At 33.5% G+C, this 19513-nt stretch overlaps 1 protein-coding gene across 1 annotated transcript in view; it reads left to right on the top strand.

Annotated features, from left to right (window-relative positions):
- The window catches only part of GALR1 (galanin receptor 1), a 43562-nt gene that overhangs the window by 5933 nt on the left and 18116 nt on the right, over positions 1–19513 (top strand). Inside the window, exon 2 of the mRNA XM_001374302.4 lies at positions 11665–11730. Coding sequence (XP_001374339.2) covers positions 11665–11730 — 66 coding nt within the window. The remainder of the gene's footprint in view (positions 1–11664; positions 11731–19513) is intronic.

The raw sequence follows: 19513 nt of genomic DNA, 5'->3' as shown, positions 1-19513 counted from the left end.
TTTCATTCTTCTAGAGGTGGAGGAAACAAAGTAAAATTCTATCCTAGATTTTAAAAGTTTTCAAAAGAGGAAAGAGGACAGTATGAGCCAGTGAGATCAATTTTGATCCTCTAGAAAAATCTAGAATGAATCATTAAAGAGGTAATTGACAAATATTTTAAAAGGGTATCAGTGATTACAGTCATAATGATTTCCTAAAAAAGTTAATGCTATGTTAATCTTATTTTCTTTTTTCAACAGGGTTAATATGAGGCAAGAGAAAAGGGAAATGAAATAGATACAGTTTATCAGGAATTTAACAAAGCTTTTGCATATTGTATCTATTAATTTTTAAATGAAAAATTGATATTTTATTTTAAAAATTTATGTATAATAATTTCCAACATATGTTTCCTTTCCTTTCCTTTTTAAACTTTTACCTTCTATCTTAGAATCATTACTGTGTATTCGTTCAAGGGCAGAAGAACTATTAAGGCTAGGCATTTAGTATTAAGTGACTTGCCAGGATCACATAGCTAGGAAGTGTTGGAGGACAGATTTAAACCTAGGACTTCTCATATCTGGTTCTGGCTTTCATTCCACTGAATCACCTAGCTGGTCCCCCAATATAGATTTTCCCCAAAACCTTTGATAATCAAATTTTCTCCTCCCCTACTCTCTGAGATGGCACACAATCTAATCAATTATATATATATATATATATATATATATATATATATATGTATATATATATATATGTGATCATGCAAAACATATTTCCATTTTGGTTGTGCTATGAAAGGAGACTCATAGAAAACAAAAGCTGAAAAAAATCACACCCACAAAGTGAAAAATAGTATCTTTCTATCTATATTTAGACTCTATCAGTTCTGTCTCTGAAGGTTGATAGCATCCTTCAGAATTGTCTTGGATTGTTGCATTGCTGAGAATAGCAAGTCCTTCACAACCGATAATCTTATAAAGTCACTATGTACAATGTTCTGTTTCTTCTCATTTCATCTTGCATCAGTTCATGTAGGTCTTTCTAGATATTTCTGACATTATCCTGCTCATCATTTCTTACAGCACAGCAGTATTGCATTACAATCAGATACCACAACTTGTTCAGTCATTCCTCAATTAATGGACACATTTGCCACCACAAAAAGAACTGCTGTAAATAATTTTGTACAAATATATCTTCCCTCCCCCCTTTAGATCTTTTTTTAGAATACAGACCTTTTGGTGGTATTACAGGACCAAAGGGTATGCATAGTTTTATAACCCTTTGGACATAGTTCTAAATTGCTCTCCAGAATGGTTGGTTTAGTTCATAACTCTACTGACAATAGATTAGTGTTCCAGTTTTCCCATATCCCTTCCAACATTTGTTACATTCTTTTACTGTCATATTAGCCAATCTGATAATTTTGAATTGGTACCTCAGAGTTGTTTTAATTTGAATTTCTCTAATCAATAGCTATTTAGAACACTTTTAATATGGCTATAAAGATATGTTTGATTTCTCTAAGAACTGCCTGTTCATATCTTTTGGCTATTTATCAATTGTAGAATTTAAAAAAGCTTTTTGATAGAAGGATATGGACTAGTGATAATATAATTGTGTGGATTCAGGACTGGTTGACTGAACTGACTGAAAAAGTATTTGCTGATAGGGAAAGAGAAAGAGAAAAAAATAAGCATTTTTTATAGTGTTAACCATGTGCCTGGCAGCATGTTAAGCACTATACAATTGTTTCAGTATTCTAAGATAGTGGTCTTCAAAGTGGGAGCAATGCAATCTCAAGAGGTGATGGGATAAGCTCATGTGCATGAGTGTATAGCAAATTGGAGTTTGGTGAAATGGATCATGTTCCACCCTCCCTCTGATAGTCAATTGTGTGGTTTGTCTCTAATATAGTCTCAACATGGAATTCACTTATTATTGCCTAGTAGTCTCTTATTCCCTGCTATCCCACTATGCAAGCTCCCAGCCTCTCCATTTTTTCCATTTGTAACTTAATTATGATCTAAACAATGCCCTTGGGAAAATCTCTGCTTCCCTCAATCTACTTGAAGCCTGCTTCCCAAAACTCAACTTACCTCATGGCTGTTGTAAAGACTGCTTAGGTGGTTCTGTGCTCGAGAGCTTTGACCAATAAGATCTTCACCCTCCTTCTTAAATTCAGTGTAACAAAGTGAACTGCATAGGTGAGTTACCATGGTTAGTTTGTAATTTTTCAGATGATACTGACTTATTAATGACTACTCTTTAGATATACACATTCAACTAATTCTGAGTTCAACTAACTGCCATTTCTTAGCACATATCATCCCATTTTATATATTATGGATGGCACAATAAACTTTTTCATATGCCTTGATAAAATCTAAACATTTTATATCTATAGTACATTCCCATTACCTAATAGTTTAATAAACTTGCCAAGATATTGCATGAAGTTATTTTGACATGACCTGCTTTAAAAGAACGTTTTAAATTTTAAAAAGACTTTTACTGATCACTGCATTCCTTTCTAAGTATTTACAAACCATCTCTTTAAAAATGACTTCTACAATTTTGCTTGGAATAGAAAGAAAACTTCCTGGTCTATTTTTGCAGATCTCATCTTCTCCATCCCCCTTCTGTTTTTCCTCCCTGAAAAATTGAGGCATTTTTCCTTCTCTAGTGCTGCATTGCTCTTCTTTAAGAGTGCTAGAATTCTTTGAGTTAAAAAAAAGTCCATTCTATCTTTTTATTACATATTCAGATCTATATAATTCTGCCATGTGGTTCTATGGGAACTATATTAATGTCTATCAAATGCTGTATCTTGGTCCAAGAGAATTTCAGGAATTCTTGTCTATGATTTGTATTCAGATGCTATTTGTCAGCCCTATAACTCAATTTGCTTTTAGGAGAAGTTAGTTATTTCTAAAAACTAGAGTGAGAGAAATATTTCCAACCCCACCCCTATAATGCATTATTTTTTCAGTTTTCAGTGTTTTAATGCATGCTTTTGGGGGTTTAATAATGAGGTCCAATACTTTTCCATGCCTCTAGTATCTTCTTTCTGGTTTCTTGTGAACTGTTCTTCTGTATTGTCTCCTTCATGTTTCCTCTATACATAAATTTCCCTGATTCCACTATGTTCCAACTATCTCTTTTCTTAAGTGTAATTTCTTTTTTAATTTAGATTTATTTATTGTTTGTTTGTTACATTAAAAATTTCAGTTAATTCCCTTCCTTCCCCACCCCAGATAGAGAAGGCATCATTTGACAAAAACTTGTATTTATATATAAAATTATGCCTTCCTTATTTCTAATATTAGTTTTTTCCCTAGAGATGACCACACACAAGTCATTCTTCAAACAACATTTCTGTTGCTATATATAATGTTTTCTTGGTTCTGTTTGTTTCTTTTTCAAAACTTTACATAGTCCTCTCCATGTTTTTTTTTTTAATTTAACTTGTTTGTCATTTCATGTGGTATAGAAATGGATCAAGGCTTGGGACAACTTGGTATGACAATGGATAAAGTGCCAGACCTGAAGTCAAGAGAACATAAGTTCAATACTGCCCTCAGACATATCCTAGCTATGTGATCCTGGACAAGTCATTTAAACCCCATCGGTTAGCCTTATTATTCATAGTATCAATACTAAGATAAATGGTAAAGTTTATAAAAAAAGAATGGATCAAAGCAAAAGGCGAAGAAACTGAAAAAGTTGGTCAATTAGTTTGTTTTTATAGCTCACGGAGAAAGGTGGTACCTCTGAAAATAATATTTCTTCCTGATTAATGAGGCATGTTTTAAGATCTCTTAGTAAAGTCCTAGTAGGCATTCAACATCACAATGGAAGGCACCCTACAGATGAAGACTAAGGACCTGTAATCTCATGTAATCCAAGGAGAACTGACCTGCAGGTACCTTCAAAAGAATATGCATACTCCATGGTTTTATCAAGTTTATTGGAGAATCCATCAATTTGATTGATTCCTTTGACAATCTCCAATAATTCTGTCCCTGCCTGAGTTAAATAGTTGCTACCACTAGCATGTTTTGTGGCATATTGGTCAATATACTCAATTCTGAAAATCTCTCTAGTGGTTTATGGAAGTTCCAAAAATTGTTCTCTTGATTTACTCCTTCGCTGATGTATATCGAGTCCAACTGATGTACATGATGCATAATTCTTAGATAGTCCTCAGTTAAACAATTTTTTTGAAACCTCAGGCCTCCCATATTTGGTGAACCTGCAGATTTTGCTAATTCCCAAATACATGGTTACCAAAGTTCAGATAGTTCATGCTTTCCTTGGTCCTTGTGTCTGTCCTCACTAAAAAACAAGAAATGTTTTTTAAAAGTTAATAAATAACTAATAAGAAATAAATAAACAAAAAAGGATAAAAGTTATCTTCTTGGAGAAGTTCATTCTAGAATATACTTCTAGAGATTTCTTGAAGTTTCCTTTTTGGACTTCTCTTGGTTAGGAAAAAAAATGAAAGTCTTTCAACTCTCAGAAAAAAGGAGGGGGTTTTGAGAAAAAAAAAAGACAAGAGAAGGGAACAATTGTCCTGTGAACTCATGTGTAAATCAAAGGAAGGAAAGAAAAAGATAAAAAAGAGTAAGAGGAGGAGGAAAGAAAAGCTTATAAGCTTATACTTATAATTTGTGATACATGATTAATATACTTTGATTTTTACTCCTAGAGCCAGGCTTGCTATCTTGCTATCTTTGCTCCTCATGGATCTAGGATATCTTGTTAATTTGGAGTTCCTTCTCTATTTCTTTTATGTTGTGCCCACATTACCTGTGTGATACCTTCTCCTCTACCTGATAGATGTAATTGACTAGCATCTAAGTTCCATTTAACCTCTTAACATCAATTAGCTTTTAACAAAAGGACATTTACTTTGAATATATGGAAAGACCAAAAGTTCCTGGCAACATCTTTGGAATAAATGCTTCCCTATAATATGCCAAACTTTGGATGAAGTAGGCTCAAAACAGTTTACCTCCTACCTAAGCATTGGTATGACATTCACATTCAGATGTAGCATGAGTGCTGGATGCATCCATGTCTTAGCTGTTGAAGGAGGGATTCTAAAAGTGGCATGATTTCTCCTTGTTTTTCTGTGCACCAGTACTGAACTAGATGCAAAGCCCAGGTGCTGGAAAGCCTAGATATTTACTCTCCTTACCCTTTGAAACTTAATTTTTTCAGGCTCCACTCCTTTTACTTAGAAAGAAAAAGAACACAGAGAATAATGATCAATGTCTATTTCTTGGGGCCACATGACCTAAGAAGGGAAAATGCCCCAAGAGCTCTGCTCTTACATTATTATTTTTCACTGGATAATGTCAGCAAAGGACTCTAACCAAAGAGCCATTCACTGAGGCTGACAGGTCTTTTTGAATGGATGGGCTATTAAAGAACCTTCTCTTCAACACATGCTTAGCTAACCAGAATAGCTTACAGATTGTCTGTGCATGTTCCACAGCCATTTCAAGTCATTTTATTACATGCAATAACAACTCAACAGGATGTAGATTTCTGAAAGTTTTCATGTGGGAAGAAGACATCAGAGATACTCAAAACATATGCCAGACTCTCAGTGCAGGTACATCTATACCTATATCTATATTTTTGTATTATAGATTTCTACACATTCATATATAGTTATATAGATAGAATTCTATACTTATATCACTATCTATATATCTATCTCTCTATAAATAGACTTATATACACAGGGTTTCCCAAAAATTGTAGGGTAATTTTAAGCTTTAATAGTCCTAAGACTTTTGGAACTATACACAAACACACTCATGTATTTAAATTTCAATACACATAGATATCATTTACATGCATGACTTTTTATGTTAAGAATATATTATAAATGCTCTTTGTTTAAAATATCTATTCCCATTTTAATCTTTTGGGCCTTAAAAACACCCATTTCTTTCCAGTATAGATATGTTAGACATTTTGAAAAATATAGTATGGAGTACTTAGCATATTCTTCAAGGATTAACCAATTTATTTAGAAAGTTGTATTGGGAAAAAGCATACATGTGAAGATCTTACTGAGGACTATATTTTGGCCCAGAAATTACAAATTGACTTTGCATAGTTTTGTGGACTTAATAATTTAAATAATATTTTGATCTTAGGTAAATTTTGCTTTTGCATACATACAAACATATTTATATATGTGCACATATAAACTATCAATTAATATAATATGTCTTTATGTTAACCAATAACTGTAACTCATACCAGGATTAAACCTGATGAGGGCTATCCTTTTTAGGGTTAAAAAAATAAGAGGATCTTCATAAAATGCTTGCTACCTTCCCACCACTTTGGATGATCCTCCATTAAACCTTGACTCTACTTTCATGTGTCCTACTAATATCCAAATGAACCACTTGTAATTATAGCTAAGCTTTCAAAATATCTTCCATAAGTCCTTATTAATTATGCTTATAAAATAATTCAACTTATTTTATTTTGGTGCTCATTTCTGGCTACCTCTTTCTATCTTCCTGTATGCAGATTCTCTGAACCACTGATTGAGAGTGAGGCTTAATTATTGGGTGGACCAAGCAGACAAGGCTTGAGCATATAAGACACAAATTAATTTAAAAAATCAATCAGTCAATCAACAATATCTATCAAGTGCTTATTATGTACAAGGCATTATATTCAACTCTGGGGATGAAAAGAAAAAAGCAAAAACAGCCCTTGCTTTCAAGGATCTCAGAGTTTAATGGCATAGGCAACTATAAATCAATAATTGAGATATATATGATATATACAAAGTAAATGGGAGGTTACATTGGAGGGGAAAATGCTACCATCTGGAGGAATAAGGAAAGAAGCATGGATCCTGTTATCTAATTAAAAGATAGTCATACCCTTTCACCATGCAAATGGTTTACAGATAACTCCCTCTTATGCCTCTTCTAGGCTCTGGGAGAGGTGTAGGGGATGACAATTTATTCCACAGATCGAAGCAAACAAGATAGAAGCATACAAGCCTTACAGACATGATACAAGATCTGTTGTTGCATTTGCTGATCTACACATAACTCTCTCCACCCCCAGATGTTATGTTCCTTGTTGTCTTCCATTTTCTGGTTTGCTAGTTTTGTCTAGTCTTTTCTCAGCATTACTTCACTCCCAGACAGTGATCATTGTTCACTTGTAATCCTTCCTGGTTGCTATCCAGAATATATACTATTTTGGTGCCCTATACATGTTTGTACTCTTTTGGATATCCCTTTCCTTGTAACCTTCCCATTCCATCCAAATTCTAGACATTCATTGTTCTAGATCATGAGTTCTTAAACCAAGGGATCTATGATAACTTTTTGGTTGTCCCTAAACTTGGATGGGAACAAAACAATTCATATATTTATTTTTACTAATCTCTTATATTTATCATTTTCTTCAATTATTTAAAAAAGATTATTTTGAGAAAAAATATCTAAAGGTTTCATCAGACTGTCATTGGGCTGCATGACAAATTTAACTCCCAGTCCTGGAATATTGTTTCAGAATAGTATCATAGAATCATGGAAATGGAATGGATTTTATCACCAATATATTATAAACAAAATCTCACAGTAAAGTTGTAAAACCCCACTGTAATGATGTTATAAGCCAATTGTTCATTTAAAACATGGTTCTTAAAAAACTAATTTCTCCGGTAATATTGTTCTACAAAATAATAATGGTAATATTTGGGATCTCTCCTTTCTGTTCCTATTGCTTCATTGATTTTTATATCTCCATATCTATATGCTTTTTTTGCATCTCCCCCTTTAAGTTCTTTATCTCTCTTGCTAATCAAAGTAGGGGGTCATGGTGGAGCAAACTTGTGCCACTGATTATCACTAGAACTTGAGGTGGTGAGATGAAATCTCAATTAAGATCATATTTGTGAAGTACTTAGTACAGTATCTGGGTCATAATAGGCATTTAACAAATACTTGTTCTTTCTCTTCTCTCTCTTCCTTAGAAAGAAGTAGGTTTAGTGTTGGCTTGCTATAGGATCTGTTGGTGAGCTACTTACATAATTCAAACTATTTCTTTTTATTTTTAAAATGAGTTTTATTTTATTTTTCAATGAACAAACAAAAAATTAATCTCTCTCTTCTACTATCCCCTTGTTTAGCAAATTAAGAAATCAAAATAAAATGAAAACCCCTGACAACATATTTTTATAAAATTTTGACCTTTTATGGCCTCTCTCTGAATTGCATGCCTCTACTTTATGCTGAGCTATTGCTGTGGTTATAGGCAGGATCTCTTCAATCTCATCCTACTCAGCAGATAGTCTTTTATAGGTAAATAATAAATGAATGTCAGGTTAATAATACCTGCTTAATGTATTCACTATTCAGGTTGCATTTGAGTAATGACCTATTATAGATAATGAGAAGTCAAGTAATTTGGGGCAGGTCAATGGGAGAGCAAAATTTTTCATTATTCATAAAATTCTGAATTTCACAGATAATAAAAACAGGATGACTTTACTCAAAGGACTGATCTTATAAATGAATGAAGTTCATTGTCCAAAATAACTTTAAATGTTTTGTGGTTATTCTAATAGAGAATAATATCTTATCTCAAAGGTAATGTATTTTTCCAATCTATTCCTTATGACCAATGGAAGTAGTCAGTTCAATCTAATTCAATTAATTTCCTCTTGCAGTGTTTTAGAGTATTAAGAAGTTGCACATAGTGAGGCTGTTTTGATCCCTTTTGAATACAAAGGACAACAACCAATCAATTGACTTCTAATGCCAATATTTTAATCACCAATTTAAAAACATTGTCTGAAACCTGCCAATTATCCTCCAGACTTGTACTAAGCTGGAATACTGGAAAGCAATGACAGATAATTGTTTGCAGGACCAACATAATTATGATAGGGTTCATGTGAGAGATTATATGTAGTTGAACACTTTCATATGCAACACAGAACTGAATTATACTCTTGGGTATCAATGAAAAGATGGTAGATAAAAATAGGTCACAGTTTTCAAAACCCAAATTGAACAGTGATGTGAAAGCTCAATATGAATTAGTAGTGTAATGTGGTAACTGAAAGAGCTAATGCAATATTTGCCTTCATTAAGAGAGTACAATGTTCAAGTAAAGAAGGTGATAGTCCCACTCTTCCCCTGCCCTGATCAAATGATTTCTGGTATATTATGTCCAAAGATGGATATACTCAGGAGCATATGGAGAGCAGGGTGAACAGAATAATGAAGATTCTTAAAATAATTCTGTATGAGGATTAGATGAAGAAACTAAGGACACAATTTGAAGAAGATGAAATAGGATTAACATGACAGTAGCCTTCCAATATTTCAGGGGTCATTATACAGAAGAGTAATTAATTTTGTCCTGCTTGAATCCAAAGAATAGAACTGGGACTTACAGATGGATGTTATAGAAAAGCAAACCCATGCTTAACAAAGAAAATAAACAATCCTATGAGAGCTAGCCAGAAACAGAATGGTTGCCTGAGGGAGGTTGTGAGTTATATGTTACTGGAAGTGAGAATACAAAATGAGCCCTCATTGGTTTTGTTATAGAAATAAATTATATCCACACATAATCCCTGACTATTTTATGCATATTATTTCACTGAATCTTGATATCCTCCCAGTAAGCAGGCATTGTTTTCCTTTTCATTTAGGGAACTTCCCAACTGTAAGAATCTAGGAATTTAACTGAGTGGCTTCACCATATTATTTTATTCATTGGTGACACTTTCCATGGCAGATTTTATTCATGAGTCAAGAAATGACAATCAGTTTTACCTTATGTCTGCAGAAAGTAGTTTGCATTAATGATTGTAAGTTATAGGGAGGCAAATTTTAGTTAGGAGAAGGAATGACTTTTTAACCATTCAAGCTGTTCCAAAATGGAATAAGCTAACTTGTAAAGTAGCAAGCTCACTTTTATTTGAAGTTCTGTATTTAAACAGATTCTAGATATTTACCTGTCAGAGATATTTTATGGAAGGCTTTCTCCTTTGGATGACAAACCTTTTAGAGATAGAGTGCTGGGCCATGCCCCCATACCACTCCTTAGACTGAGTGCCATGCCTGCCCCCCCTATTGAGTGTTGAGTGTGTCCCACTCCTTTTACCCCTCACAGGAGAGGGAGGAAGCACTCTCATTTGGCTGCTGGATGGATGGGTGGGTGAAGTGAGGAATGTCCTCAGCAAGTGTAGAGAGGGGGAGGGGAGTGGCCCAAGTGTTCTGCTCCCCTCCAGCTCTGCTACCTGTGAAGCTGCCCATCTTACCTCCTCTGAGCTCCCATTGGGCTCCTGGGCAGAGGGGTAGAGCATGTGAAAAATGTCATTAGGTGTCAATGAGAGGGGGAGGGGAGCAGCTGGATCGAGTCCCTCTGTCTTTCTAGTAAGGATCTCTGGCAGAGGGTGGGAGGTGAGGGTTACAGTGTGCTCACAGAGAGCTCTACATGCCATTTTTATCACCCCTGCCATAGGTTCCCCATGACTGGATTAGAGGATCAAGTAGATGATGCCTTAAGGTGATCTCATCCAACCTTTATCTCTCTCTCTCTCTCTCTCTCTCTCTCTCTCTCTCTCTCTCTCTCTCTCTCTCTCTCTCTCTGTGTGTGTGTGTGTGTCGTGTGTGTGTGTCTGTCCCTCTCTGTCTGTCTGTCTGTCTGTCTTTCTCTCTTAGATTCTAAGAGTAATTTCTTAAAATATGGTTCATTTAAGTAAGAAGGACATGTACAGGAAAGAACTAGCATCAAAATTTATAGTAATATGATGTTTGGTGAGTTGTTGTGGGATAGTTATAAACAAAGGGCACAGAAGAAACATAGTAAGGCACAATTTCAATAATCTTGTGCTATTGTGGAATGAAGAGGAAAAAAGTAGATCGAAAGGAGTAGAAAGACCAACTTAGCATGGAACAATGGGAGCTAGGTCAATCAATTCACAAGTATTTATTAAATGGCTTATATGCCAGGCACTGTACTAGATTCTGGAGTTTCAAGAATGACATGGCATAGATGTTTTCAGAACTATTACAACATGAAGCAAAAGTACAAACCTACAAATACTGGCATTCTGCATAAAAATATTCTATAACCATAGGCCAAAGGGAGCTTTTCTACAAGGAATCAGCATATTACAAAGAAAGAAGTATTGAGTAGAAGACTGAGTTTGATACTACTTGACTGTGTGATCCTGGGCAAGCAATTTAAGCTTTTTGATTTTAATTTCATTCTCTGTAAAATGAAAAAGGATAATGGAACCTGCTTACCAGGAGGGTAATGATGATGATATGCATGAATACTATGAAGTGGTAAATAAAAAGCAAGGATTATATGTGGGCATTAATTTTTTTCAAGCATATTTTTACATATTTATGATGGGATCCTGGGTAATGTTGTCTTTAACTTTTTAAAAACAATGATATATATGTGGGAAACAGTCCAGTGCTAAAGCATTATAACAACCAAAACTATTTTTGTTCCTCTGTAATAAGTATTTAAAATTAATGTGAATTTGAAACTAATAAAACTGTCATTTCAAAATTTAATGATTATGTTTGATATCAATGAAATATGAGATATAAAAAGATTCATTGAAGAATTAAAATACTCTTTTATGCTTTTTTCAGGTTCTGAACCATTTACATAAAAAACTGAAAAATATGTCAAAGAAGTCAGAAGCATCAAAGAAAAAGGTGAAGTTTCCCAAGTTTATGATTTTTTATCCTTAAACATTCTTTTTTATTTTTGCCTCAGATTTTAGTATCCATTTATTCTCAATTAACATTCCAAGCATTTGATATCCTAATACAAGCTTTTAACTTAAATAGCTCCATTATTCACTGGGGCAGTGAGTTTACATGAAGGGAAGGGAAATACAGTTCAATATATATAGTGGAGATAATCCTAGGTGTAGTGGAAGTAATGCATTTTTGTGTGGATGTTGGCCTTTAAAAGAAGTGGAAAGGGATGATTATAGGGAAGATATGGAGGAACTGACTTGTGTTAAACTCTTACCCTTCTAAAGTACACTGACTCTACTCTTACAAACTCTTTCAGAAAGGCTTTTCTGAATTCCTTTGGATAATCATATTGTAAGTGCTATAATTTTTTCACTCTTCTGGAAAAAATACCAGGCTGTCTCTTGATCTTTTTATTCTTATGCTCATGTATGGTCAGAGAAGAAAATATGAAAGAGCATAGGAAGAATTACAGAGGAAATCATCTCTTTGCTATTGTCTTTCCTGACAAATGAATTCTAGTCTAAACAAGTCTCTTTTGATGAATGTTAAAACATGCAGCTGTTCAATTTTTATTTATTTCACAAGTTTTTATATTTTCAAGAAACACTGAATTCTCTGGAACTAAATCAATTTGACTCTTGTTTTGACAGTATTTATCTGATTTCTGTTTGGCACAGTATAACCAAGATTTCAGGCTGTATAACCATGGTGATGGAAGGAGACATATGATTAATTTCTTTACCAGTAATGGTAGCCATACTCTGCTAATGATTTTTATGCTATTGTTTCAAACTGAACATTTTATGTAAAATATTTAATTAATAGGGAAGAGAATATTACCCTACACTAAATTATATTTCTAAACAAAGTAGTATCAAATAAAAAATCATAGTATCTCTGATGAATCAAAGGTCTGCTGCAATGTTCTTAGTGATGGTGAACTCATTACATCAATTACACCTTATTCCATTTTTAAAAAGTTTTATCTGATATCTTTTACATTTCATCCTATTTACTTCTCAATATATACTTGATGTTCCTGCCATCTAGAAGACTGTTTCTTATAACAAAGAATAAAAAAAAAGGAAAATTCAATTCAGCAAGACTAATCAATAAATTAACCAGGTTACATAATATATATGATGTTCTTCATTCATATTATCAACCTCTTCACAAAAGAGAGGGAAATACATTCTCATATTTCTTTTTCAAGATCAAGCTAGATTATTATATTAACAAATATATCACCTATTTTTGTTGTTCTTTCCATTTATATTAGTCTAGTTAATATGAGTATTGTTTTTTTGTTATGCTTATTTCATTTTGTATCAGTTTACATGAATCTTCATAGTCTTCCCAATGTTCTTTTTTATGGCACACTGACATTTCATAAAATTTATGTGCTATAATTTGTTTAGCCATTCCTCCAAAATGATTTATTAATTTTGTTTCTATTTTAATTATAAACGTTCTGTTACTAATTTTTTGGTGTATATTGGACCTTTTTTGCTCCTTTGTACCTTTCACTTTTTACTATGTGTGCTCAATATTGGGGACTCTGGGTCAAAGAATCTATGTAGTTTATGTAGTTTACTCACTTCCTTAAGATAATTCCAAATAGCTTTTCAAAATGGTTGGATCAAATTAGTTATGTAAAAATGCATTAATATTTTTTCCTCTCCATCATCACTTCAATATTAATTATTCCTATTTTTGACATTCTTGCCACCTCATTATATTTTTAACAACTTCAATTTTTAGAGTTTTGACTTCAAATGAGTGGATAATTTCTATGGAGCAATACAAAATAAGTCTACTCCTAATTCTTCCTGGAAGACATCCATATAATCAGAAGATAATAATCCTGTTCCCCTAAGTTTTCACTTCATCAGGCTAAACATACTTTGACCCATGAAGTATTCTTTATATAACAATGTCCATGAATATTGATACTTCTGTCACCTGTTTTTTTTGTTTGTACTTAAAATATAGTTACTAGAATTGAACACAATATTTCTGTATAGTTTGGTCAGTTCACAGTGTGGTGGAACTGTTACCTCTTTCATTTTGAACATTGTATTTTTGTTAATTCTGCTTAAGTTTGCATTGCTTTTTGATCACCATCTACTAGTATTGATGCATAAAGATTATAAAATAAACAAATAATTCTTTTTTTGCTAACACCAACTATTGTTAAGTCATTTGAGTAAATTTTTCAAAGCCATTCCTTTGTAGTTGACATTTTAACCCCAAATGGAAGATTTTACCTTTAATCCTATTAAATTCCATCATGTTAATTTGGGTTCATCATTGTTAAAGCTCCTGTATTTTTTAAAATTCTAATTTGTGCCATTTAATTTAGGTTTTCAGATTGGAAATTTTCACATTCAAATGTGTTGGGAAATTCATGGGCATGCTACAGGCTCAAGAGCTTAAAGAGATATTGTTTAGATATCCATTAGTACAACATTAATGATAGACGAGTCTACTTGGAGATTCAGCATCATATCTAAAGAATAGTTATAGAACCTTAATATCATTCTGAGGAATGTACCAAATTTTGAAATAATATACTTTGGGAGAAAGGTATTCTAGTGTCAAGGCTATTGAGAAATTTGGGTATTGGATTATATATATTGGGATTTTGAAAGCATATAGTTAAAACAGTTTATAAAAAAGAATTAGGAGTATTCAGCAGATCTAAAATTCTGTGGTTGTCATGAGAGAAGGGGAGTATGCAAGAATGAAATGCAAATAATATAAAACCAAATTATTCTAATGGGGAGAAATGGAACTTGCTGTCTGAAGGAATTAATGTGAATATAGAAGAAATTTATCCATCAAATGTTAGAAAGACTTCTTAGAAAATGAATTTTTGAGGGTCATATAGGTTGATAATGGATTAAGAACCAGACCTAGAAGGGGAAGGCACATGGTTCAAATCTGGTTTTCCTTACCACATGACCCTAAGCAAGTCACTTAACCACCATTGCCTATACCATACTGCTCTTCTTCCTTGGAACCAATACACATCTTTAATTATAAGTTGGAAGGTAAGGGTTAAAAAAAAAACCAAATTCTCAACATTTTTGGCTTCTTTAAACTTTTTATGAAACATTTATTAAAAATAAGTCTAGCTTTACTATATGTATACCCACATACAAGTTAATGAGATTAATAATTTTTATAATTTTCATAAATTTATTCATTATGTAACCATAATTTTTTACTAATTTCTACATTGGAATGTTTCAATAGAATATAATGTTGATTTGTAAATATTCCTTCTATTTCATAGCAAAAATTTTGTACCCTCTGGGGGGGGTACATATACTTCCAGGTGGTAGAACATCTGGCATCAAAGATAGAAACAAGGACAAGGATCTGAGGAAAAATAAAAAATGAATGGCATGGTCCTATAAAAATAATGAAAAATTAAGTTAAGAAGTTGAAATTAGTGATAAGTATAAAGAACTAGAGAAACAACTTATATGCCCCCACCCCATTACCTTCTGTCTTAGAATAAATACTATGTGTTGGTTCCAAGGCAGAAGAGATAGAAGGGTTAGGCTTTGGTGATTAAATAACTTGTCTAGGGTCACACAGCTGTGAAGTGTCCGAGGTCAAATTTGAACCCAGGACCTCCTATATCGAGGCCTGGGTCTCAGTCTACCAAGTCACTTAGTTGTCCCTGAGAAATAACTTTTTAAGCTATGTTGGAAGCAGGAGAAATCTTAAGGAAAGGATAGAATTGATGCTTTGGGAGAATAGGAGAATGATAACTGATAACATACTTAAAAGAGGGTAGAACTATTCAACTCTGATATGATTCCTGTTTTAACTGTAAAGAAGCATTTTTGAGGTGAAAATATATATTAAAATAGTTAATTGTATTTGAAATTAAAAAAATTTAATGAGCATATACGTATCACCTATGTGCCAGACACTATGATAAATGATGGGAATAAAAAAATGCAGCTCCTAATTTCAAGAAGCTCACAGTTTAATGGGTTAGAAAGCATTCAAACAATTACATGCAAATAAACTTAATACAAGATAAAGGAGATATTCAACACAAGAATATTGGAAACATAGGAGGGAGTCAAGTTATGAAGGATTTTAAACACCAAAGGATTTTATATTTCATCCTGGAGATGATAGAGAGCCACTTGAGTTTATTTAATAGGAAGAGGAATAGTATGATCAGACCTACCCTTTTTGACAGTTGAGTAAGTGATGGTCTGGAATGGAGAGTGTTAACAACATAGTAAAGCCGAACAATTGTGAGAGCTCTAAGAACTATGATCAACACAATGACCATTCATGACTCTAGAAGACTGATAAATGAACATATTATATTGTACATAAATACACAGGTTCACACATTTATTGCATATGCTTGTTTACATGCATGTGTATGTGTAATGAATAATTAAAAAGTTCCTTTGATAGCCATGGCTAAATGAATAATTATTAACTAAAATGTGTTAGAAATGATCACAAATAAATAAGGTGATTGTGAAAATGACCCATTTTGGGGGGCTATGGAAGTTAAGGGATATTGGGGGAAGTTTTTGAGATTTGGAGAAAGATGGGCATGCTTTTAGGCAAGTCTTCTAGAGGAACTTTAAATCACTCCCACCAGTTTGGAAGACAATTTAAAATATTACCCCCAAATGTCACTAAACTATGTGGTATTTGATTCACCAATACCTCAAATAGATGTAATATTCCAAAGAGAGCAAAAATAGATGGAAAGAAATCATATGCCCACTAATATTTAGAGTAGAACTTTTTTTGTGTTAGCAAAAATGGGGGGGGGGATGTTGGTGCTTATGCAATAAAGAATGCTAGGTCAAATTGTGCTGTATGAATAAAATGGATTACTATTGTATCATAAAAACTGATATAAATGAAGGATTCAGAGACTTTGAACATATTTATTGAAATAATTATAATTTTTCAATGGTGAGGGCCAAGTCATTGGATGATATGTATATTTAACCCAATTTTAAAATTGATCAAAATGTTGAGTCTTTGGTAACAAAAAATTACCTTTGTATGACCAGATTGCATTTTAAAGAAACCTTCAACATAGATGGTGTTCTGGTTATTTAATTGTAAAAAAACTGGATGGGGGTGGTAAAAGCAGCACTTCACAAGCTTGTTGTGAGGATGATATTAAAAGTTATTAGCATAATGCCTAAATTGTATTAGATGCTATATAAATACTTATGTTTCCTTTCCTCTTTTTGGCTACCACCAGTGATCATACCTTCAAGACCCTGTCCCTAGGCTAGTTTTTGAATGTCATAAGAAATACAATGGAGCTAAGGAGATAGAAAACCCTTGGGATTAGCAAGATCTACAGATAAGACATTGTGGAGGACAAGATGGGAGAAATGTAATAATAATCCTGGTGGCAAATAGACAGAGAAAGAAATTTTGCATATTCATATTTTCTATAATCCAATTAAATTAAATACAGACCTATTAAATATTTACTATATGTAAGGCACTTTGCTAGGCACAAGAAATTTAAAGAAGAAAAAGGAAACAAAATAAAGAACAAGAAAACAGTACCTATCTCAAGGAATTAATAATATTTTGGGGATACAACATATGCATAAAGTAAGTAAAAACATATACAAATCAATTTCAAGGGAGACAATTTTAGTACCTGGGAAGATTGGGAAAAGTCTAAAGCAGAAAGTAGCAATTTATCTTTACTTTGAAGAAATCTAGGTGTTCTGTTAGGTACCTACCTAACATCTTTTTGATGTCAGCTAGGTGGCCCAATGAATAGAGTGCTGGACTTGAAGTAGAGAACACCTACATTCAAATCTAGACTTGTACTCTTACTACATATTTTTCACTGGGCAAGTCATTCTCTCTGTCCTTATTTGTCAAATGGAGATAATTATAGAACCTTTCTTCCAAGGGTTGTTGTGAAGATCAAATGAGACTATATTTGAAAAGTTCTTTGCAAATCTTAAGGTGCTATATAAATGCTAGCTGTAATTATTGCTAACTTCCTAGAAAGATTAGTCTATTATTCTTGTCTCCTCTTTCTCACCAGCTACTCATTCTATAACCCACAGCTGTCTCATTTGCTTCCCCATAAACTCACTGAAAGTATTTAAACTCATCAATAAATTGAAAAAAATTGCTCTTAGTTATATACCTGATCTTTTACCTAAAATCATATTTCTGTTTCTCCTAGCAAGAAGCTTTGAAATATGAGTTTGTGTGACACCTGATGTTATAATGTGCTTGAATAATATGTGTATCTGGACATATTAGGCACTCAAAATGCTTATTGACTGATTGACTGCTCTCATATTTAACTCTTCTAGCAGTCAGCTCAGGATTTTAAGAATTAGAGATAGCGACTTGCATCATAAGCAAGTATGGAGTTTATTACCAACACATAAAACATTAGTAGAATACACTCATTCATAAAAAAAAAAAACATATGGGAAAACCCTTTTTTAGGTCTGTCTCTGGGGGAAATGAGGCTGCACCAACTCTGGTTGGGGTCAAAGAACATGAGTCCAAATCCAACTCTAGTGATTACTATCTATGTAACCTTGAATAAATCCTAGTCTCTGTGGCTCCAAGTTTCCTTGCTTTAAAATGAAGTTAGGATGGGTGGGCTCTGAGCTCTCTTCCAGCTCTAGCTCTTTGATATTGTAATCTGGAAATGTACCTGGATTGGTATATCTATGTTGACAACCCACTCAAATGGGAGATGAGAATAACCCAAAATACTCATCAGATGCTTCAAAGTTTTATTCTATTGATGGGGAAAGATGATGGGGAAAGACCCTTACCCAAGGTTAACTCAAAATGTCAAGGTAGGGTCCTGATGCATATAATTATAACAAGACAAAGAAGGTATAACTGTAACAATGGCAAAGTTTACTTATGACAAGACAGAGTCTGACTGGCATCAAAGATTCTATTCTTATGTATTGTCTAGAACAATAAGTTTTCTTTAGTGATTGAAAATCCATTCATGACAGGGCTGTGTTGACTGGGATGCTTTCCTGCAGGTGTTTTCCATTACTCAGAGCTGGCATAGTTGGTTTGAGTTGAACCATGGTTCTGGTTCATGGTTTTGACAGTAACAGATTGACAGCAGCAGAGTTCACCCTAAGTGTACATTCTCAAAGGACTTGTCATGTCAAGCTCTCAGCACATCTTTATTGGGTAAAGTATGCTCAGTAGCTATTGGGCCTGGAGCTGTTAGATCTGAGTCTGGGGAACATGGCAACTCACGAAAATGAGTGAGGGGTTAATTTGAGTTTCTGACATCTATGATATTGTGATCATGGACTGTACATGAACAGGTACAAAAAGTATTGGAGTTTGTGTGGTTTTTATGTGGAAGTAGAAAAAGAGAGCTTAATCCTTTGGCAAATTCATGAATATAAATAAGGAAATAGTCTTTATCTTTGGTCTTAGGGGCTTCAGATATGAACGTGTCAGTCCAGCTATTTCTAACTTTATCTTTCCTTCTGAACCCCTTTCTCTCCCATCTTTTATGAAAGAGCACAGTTGAAACTGATTCATTCATGAGCTGACCTTATTTCTAACATTTTTTTCTCATTGCAATACTTTGAAATTGCCTTGTGGGTTTCATGTAAACATAATATACTTGCTCTTTCTTCTGCCCCCCCCCTTCCCAAGATGTATGCATATATGAAAAATACATCAATTTCTCTTTCTAATA

The sequence above is a fragment of the Monodelphis domestica genome, chromosome 3 (genome assembly GCF_027887165.1).
Source record: "Monodelphis domestica isolate mMonDom1 chromosome 3, mMonDom1.pri, whole genome shotgun sequence".
Taxonomy (NCBI): domain Eukaryota; kingdom Metazoa; phylum Chordata; class Mammalia; order Didelphimorphia; family Didelphidae; genus Monodelphis; species Monodelphis domestica.
This window is presented reverse-complemented; position numbering and strand designations above follow the sequence as displayed.